We start from the raw sequence: 7,331 nt of genomic DNA, 5'->3' as shown, positions 1-7,331 counted from the left end.
ATCTATTTCAAGTCATGTTAGTCTATTTTATTTCACTTAAATATCTATATATATATAACCAAATAATAATAATTTAAAAATATATTTAATCTTTAATTTTTTCAAATTATAAAATTGTTTTTACTTTCCTTCTTAAAACTAAACAGTAGTTTAAAATTTTAAATAAAATGAAACCATTTTCATACAACTAGACCCAAGATTCATAAGAAATACCTGCTGGAAAAATTTAGAAGCCCCGTTCAATGGGAGCACCGTAACTCATAAGGCAAGGGTTTTAGGGTCTCAATCATGATTCCATGTAAATGGGAAAATAAGTGTTGCATGATTGATGAGGAAGTTACTTTGGAAAATTTGAGATCCTGTGTTGACTCGTCAACTTTCTGTAAATTCTCAGTCCTGTGTTGACTCGTCAAGTTTTACGGGTAAAAGGCTCCAAAATTTTCTCAGCAATATGAGAAATTTGAAGTTAGAAGTATTCCAGTTAAAAGGCTTCGAGACTCTGTTAATTTTCCCACTTGTCAAGCATGATAACAAGCTGATTGTTTGAAAATTTCAGGATGAGCTCACTTACAGTCATGCTGTTTATCGTAGTAGCGTTTCAGACACAATGCACTGAAGCAGTTAACAAGGATGGAACCGTTCTATTTTCTCTTCTTACCAACTTGAGTGCACCTCCCAACTTTTTCAGCAGCTGGAACTCCTCCGACAACTACCCCTGCCACTGGAAAGGAGTCACCTGCCATCCAGACAACACGGTGAGTGCACTTGATCTTTCTCAAAGCCAGCTCTCTGGAACGCTGTCTTCTGCTATCTGTGGTTTACACAATTTGAAAGAACTCAATTTGGGCTCTAACAATCTCTCTGGCACTATTCCTCCTGAGCTAGGAAATTGCACACAGTTAGAGACTTTAGATCTCTCACAGAATTATCTCCATGGGCAAATCCCTGTCCAACTGGGTAGCATGAAAAATCTAAGAGCTTTGTCGCTCTTCGATAATTTTCTAAGGGGAAGCATTCCGCTCTCAATTTTTGGGCTTTCACTACTCAAGGTGCTTTATTTGTCTACCAATAATTTGAGCGGGGAGATCCCGTCAAATGTTGGGAATCTCACCCAATTATCCAAATTATGGATGGGAGAAAATTCCTTAGTTGGAAAGATACCCTCCTCCATTGTCAATTGCGAGCATCTAACAGATCTTTGTGTGCACGACAATCAGCTGGTTGGTGAGTTGCCACAATCCCTGGGCCGGCTTTCAAAATTACAGCTTCTGTATGTTACTTCCAATAAGCTTGGAGGTCACATCCCCAAGTCAATTGGTGACTGCACAAATCTCATTGAAGTTGAATTGTCCAACAATTCTTTGAGAGGAGAAATACCATGGGAATTTGGCAAGTGCAGCAATCTCACCTTGATTTGTGTCACTCAGAATCAGCTCACAGGGCACATACCGTCCTCGCTTGGATCGCTACAATCCTTGAAGCAGCTTTATTTGAACCAAAACTTCCTCTCTGGCGGCATCCCAGCAGAGCTTGGGAATTGCAGTCTTCTGAAGGAGCTCAGCTTACATACAAACAAACTTGAGGGGTTCATTCCTCCCGAGTTGGGTCAACTGGGGCATTTACAACTTTTGTTCATATCCGAAAATTCATTCCATGGCCCAATTCCTCCCCAGCTTTTCAGCGTAAGGAGCTTACGGGAACTGTATCTCTACAACAACAGTCTCACGGGAAGCATATCACCAAAAATTTTGAATCTCACGCAGTTAGAGTACCTATATTTGCAGGACAACCAGCTATCAGGCTCAATACCTTCAGAATTGGGCGCCCACAGCTATCTCAGAGGAATCGATCTAACAAGGAACCAGCTGACCGGCACAATACCTCCGGGACTTTGCTCTTCCGGAGGTTTGGAGATTCTAGTCGTCGGGCATAATCATTTGGAAGGGAACATTCCTTCAGAGATTGGTCGATGCCGGAGCTTGGGGCGACTGATCCTGAGCCACAACAATCTGACTGGTGTTATTCCTTCAGATTTTCTGGGTTCCAATTCTATTATTTATTATCTGGACATGAGCGAAAATAAGTTGCAAGGAAGAATACCATGGAGTCTTGGGCACTGTAAAAATCTGAGCTCCATTAACCTGTCCATGAATCAACTGAATGGTAGCCTTCCTGCAGAATTAGGACAACTTGCCAAGCTACAGAAGTTGAACCTTTCCTCTAATGTTCTGACTGGTCCGCTTCCTCAGGAGCTAGGTAAAACTTCTCTCTTGTTTTCGCTGGACTTGAGTTTTAATTTATTCAATGGTTCTCTGCCGGACCAATTAGCCAGTCTAAAGAAATTGCAGTGTCTAATTTTAGAAGGAAACCGTTTTGGTGGAAGCATTCCAGCTTGGTTGTCCGATTTGAGACAATTACTGCAACTCAGTTTGGGCCAAAATCAATTCCAAGGTCAAATTCCGTCATCACTAGGAAATCTAGAAAATCTAGAAATTGGTTTAAATTTAAGCAATAACAAATTGAGTGGAACAATTCCAGAGGCCCTAGGAAATCTGAATAAACTAGAGAGAATGGATTTGTCATCCAACAACCTCTCTGGCATCATCCCTTCTGCACTGGACAGTCTGTTGGCCCTCGATGCAATCAACATCTCCAATAATCAGCTCACAGGATGCATACCCAAGTCATGGTTGAAGTTATGGAATTCTTCCTTAAGCTCATTCACTGGCAATCCAGATTTGTGTGCAACAGAGAAACAGGGGAGTTCCTGTAAATGCAGGGGCGATTTTCCTTTATCTGATAAGGAAATCAAACATCTAGGCAAAGTCTATATAATCCTTACAGTGATTGGAGCAATTGTTGGAGTTGTGATTTTATGGAGACTTTTATCCCCCAAAACAAGATCCAAACTCGAAACTGGTGAGGAAGTGCCTGCCGAACTACAGCAAATTTTTCAATCAACGGAAAATCTAAGCGAAAAGTATGTAATCGGTAAAGGGGGCAAAGGGGTTGTTTACAGAGTGGAGCTACCTTCCGGTCAACTGTTCGCTTTGAAGAAAATACAGTTGACTCCTAAACACAAAGAGGAGAGGAGCATAAGAAGAGAGATCTTAACGGCAGGACAAATCCGTCATAGGAATCTGGTTAAAGTTCTGAAGATATGGCAAATGAAAGATCGCGGGTTCATTCTGTACGAGTACATGCCCAACGGGAGTTTGAATGATGTTTTGCACAACATGAAATCCACTCCAGTTTTAGGATGGGATATCCGTTACAAGATTGCCATCGGTACAGCTCACGCTCTATCATACGTTCACCATGACTGCAAACCAGGGATCATACACGGTGATATCAAGCCCAGCAATATACTACTGGATTCAGATATGGAACCCCATATTTCTGACTTCGGGAATGCTCAACTCATGGACGGATCACTCGGTGCTGATTCTTCCTCATTAATGGGTACTTTTGGCTACATTGCACCTGGTAAGAGAATGTCTACATTAGTTTTGCTGTGCTATAATTTTTGCTTTGCTTTTCGGGCTTGGATTTTTATGGGCTTTTGCTGCAGAACGTGGACAGTCAACCAGAATGACGGAGAAGATGGACGTTTACAGCTATGGCGTGATGTTGTTGGAATTGATGACGAGGAAAAGTGCAGTGGATTCGAGTTTTGCAGAGGGGATGGACATTGTGAGCTGGGTAAAGTCAAACAGGGGAAGGGAAGATGTGGTGATTGATGAAGGGCTTGGAGACGAGACGACTAAATCAGCCGTGAAAGCAGACATGAAGGAAATGATTAGAATTGCCCTGGAATGTACAGAGGGTGAGGCAGAGGACAGGCCCTCCATGAGAGAAGTGGTGGAGATGTTGAGAGACATTACACCCCAGAAATACTTAAATTCAGAGTTGAGATTTGCAAGGCCTAAGTGAGTGTGGCAGACATAGTGCAGCATTGAGTTTGATTTTAACGTGTTTAGTCATGTCAAGCATTGTAGATTGTGTTCAAAATCTGGCGAAGCCTCCGTCAGATCTGGAGCCGGAATTTGGTTTTCCTTTTTCCCTTTTTTTCGGTTTCCTTCTGTTACCTATTTCATGTGTAATTTCTTAGATCTATGTGCATAGATACAACTATATCATTTCTCATTCAGTTGTCAGTTCTTGCTGCTGTGGTTGGTTTGTAATTTCTAAAGCAAAAATGTTGCTGCTATAATAGACCCTTTGGTGTTTGGTTTTGTTGCAGTATATGCGCTGTAGCAGCTTCATGATCTCTTGGTTTTTAGTTTTCTTTTTATTAAATTTGTTTTTTGCAATTAAAAAAAATTATATCATTTCACCTAGAGTTTCAAGGAAATTATGGATTTGAAATAATTATATTATTTCATTTAGATTTTGAAGGAAATTATGGATTTTGAAACATTTATTCACCATAAGATATGTATGTTTTGAATTTGTTTTAAAGTGACATGTCATTTATCAAACTTAAAACATGTCTAATATTTCAATTTACTTAAAAACTTAAATTTACAACTTCAAACTACTTCTAGAACCATTTTCTCTTATAGAATCCAACTTATTAAAGTATTAATTCTATAATTTAGTTGAAACACTAATTAAATTAGTAAAGCTATATACCTAAAAAGTATTCATATTAGTACATGTTTTAATTTAGAATAACTATAGCTAGGAAATCGGAAATCATCACAAGCAAATCAATATTAATCTAGCTCAATCACAAAAGCTCAAATGCAATGATCAATCCTAAACACACTCAATAAAGACATGAAAACAAAACATTCAAGATTGAAAACTAAGCAAACCATTGCAGATCTGAATGTCTCCTTCATGCGGCTCCATTGTCCTTCTTTCTTCTTCAAATAGCCTTTGTTTGTGGATCTCACCTTCAAGTGCATAAACCTAATGTGAAAGAAAGATTGACAAGTAGCGCAAGAATACTCAAAGCGTGATTGATTCGACCAGGTAGTAGGGGATCTTGATTGAAGAAATTCAATCAATTTATAGACAAATTGGAGAAAAGATCAAATTAGCATGAAGAGATTCGAATGGAAATTGCAAATCAAGAATGTCAATTATGACAAATTATGACAATTTTGCACTTGCAATGCAAGATTGATTGATTGATAATTTATGACAAAATTATGACAAATTTCTATGTCAAAATTGATTGATTATCAATTATGACAAATTATGACAAACTGAAATGTCATTCCCATGAGATTAGGAGAAAAATAGGAGAGAATTGAAAATAGATGAAATAGAAATTAGGAAATTAGAAAAAGAGGAAAATTAGGAATTAAGAAATTGATGAAAATTAGGAAATTAGGAACTAGGAGAAATTAGGTAAATTAACTAATAATTTGTCATTTATTAATTAATTCACAAAAAGAGGAATAATTAGTTAGCCAATTAAATAAACATTTAATTGTGACACGAAGACTTAGGATAAATAAATAATTTATTAATCCTAGAGGGAGAAATGACAAACAAGGTTAAATGATTAAATCATGAAACCCTAGAAGATGAATTAGCAATGCAAGGATGACAATTAGGTCGTGATTGAAGATTGATTTGATGCCGATTCGATCATGATTTTGAATTGATAAATGACCAATGTGATAAATGATTTGATTGATAAATGCGCCAATTGACGAGGAACAATGACTAATTGATCCAAATTGACATGATTGAGAAAGACGACGATTGATGACAAATCGATCACAAAATGACAAGATTATCAAGAGGACAAGGATCGATGACAAAATAGATTGCAAAACGACAAGATTGAAAATGACCACGATCGATGACAAATCGATCGCAAGTCGACAAGATTGAAAATGACAACGATCGATGACAAATCGATCGCAAGATGACAAGATTGATAAGAGGACAAGGATCGATGACGAATCAATCGCAAGATGACAAGATTGATAAGAGGACAAAACCCTAATCAGGATTGATGATATCCAAAATGATGACAAAATGAGCACGCACATTGATGCGATAGAATAAGATTGACCAAAATCATGACTGAAGATTGTTGTCGACAAGACCAAATTCGAGAGCGAGATAAATGAAGAATGCAGAAGAATGACTTGATGCTCGCAAATGATAAAGACCAAGTGCGAATAAGAGGAGAAATGTTAATATGACGCAAAAACCTAAAATGAGGCAATGCGCCAATGTTAAAGTATGACTCCGCAAGCGTTGACCATTTTTAGACGTCTACATTTTGCCCCTCTTTGAGACAATGCGATTTTAAGCATTGTTTCAAAGAACAATAATGAAAAATGCCCTAGACACTGACATATGCATGCCCCCTTGAGGAATTGGCTGGAAACATGCAGAAAAGAGGCCAGTTGATCGATAAAAATGATAGGATCGAACGGACTGACAATCGAAGATCGGATGCATGAAGGACAAGCAATTCATGGTGCAAAAGACCACGACCAGCATAAGATGGAGAGAGTGCACTGACAAAGATCTATAAATGAGACAAAGAGAGTGAAAATTGCTCATTTGCACTAGCCAAAGAGGAGAATTTGTTGCTCTGGAAAAGGACACTTGCAGAGAGATGGCGAACATTCCAATGGCGGATCACCTCAGAGAATGTGTACGCACTTATAGACAACCGGACAATGCGGGAGCAGCGGTATGTATCTCAAAAACCCATATTTTCAATTTGATGAATTTTGATCGCTTGCGGGACATTGCGGGGCCCATAAGGAATGCAGAAACTGACTTCTGCGCTTGTGTAGGGTGAATTCAGTGCTTGTGTAGGGTCTTCAGCGCTTGTGTAGGGTACACAGGCGCAGGATGCTTGACACAAGCGCAGTTGTGCATTGGCAACCCTAATTTGGTCAAAAAATGGCATGCGAATGATCCGAAAAGGGGGGATAAGGGTAGGATAGGTCAAAATAGATAAAGAACACCCTGATTTGGCCATGAGACAAGGAAATGCAGCCCATAGGAACAAACCCTAATACTAACAAAATGTAACCCAATTGTGATGCAGAGTCGACAGTATCCATTGATCACGCAGGAGAACCGACCAGACTACTTCATGCTACGACATAGACTCAGGAGCATGGACAGAGATACATTAGCAGGACTTGGGATATATTATATCACATTCATGCCTGAGATTAGGGAAAACACAGGATTGCTTACCGCATTGGCAAAGCGATGGCATTCAGAGACTTCCTCCTTCCATCTGACGACTGGAGAGGCGATTGTGACACTAGAGGATGTATGGTGCATCCTCCGCATTCTGATTCATGGGGAGATGATAGAGTATGACCCAGTGACAGGGA

The 7,331-nt window shown here is 39.1% G+C and overlaps 1 protein-coding gene across 1 annotated transcript; it reads left to right on the top strand.

Moving 5' to 3' along the window:
• Positions 1–496: 496 nt before the first annotated feature.
• On the top strand, positions 497–4,264 carry LOC131053680 (leucine-rich repeat receptor-like protein kinase PEPR1). The gene is made up of 2 exons (XM_057988282.2): positions 497–3,486; positions 3,572–4,264. Exons 1-2 carry the CDS (start codon positions 558–560, stop codon positions 3,931–3,933), a joined length of 3,291 nt encoding a protein of 1,096 aa, XP_057844265.2. The 5' UTR covers positions 497–557; the 3' UTR covers positions 3,934–4,264.
• The last annotated feature ends 3,067 nt before the right edge of the window (positions 4,265–7,331 follow it).

The sequence above is a fragment of the Cryptomeria japonica genome, chromosome 1 (assembly GCF_030272615.1).
Source record: "Cryptomeria japonica chromosome 1, Sugi_1.0, whole genome shotgun sequence".
Lineage (NCBI taxonomy): Eukaryota > Viridiplantae > Streptophyta > Pinopsida > Cupressales > Cupressaceae > Cryptomeria > Cryptomeria japonica.
The sequence above is the reverse complement of the archived record's forward strand: the minus strand, read 5'-3'. Positions and strand labels throughout refer to the sequence as shown.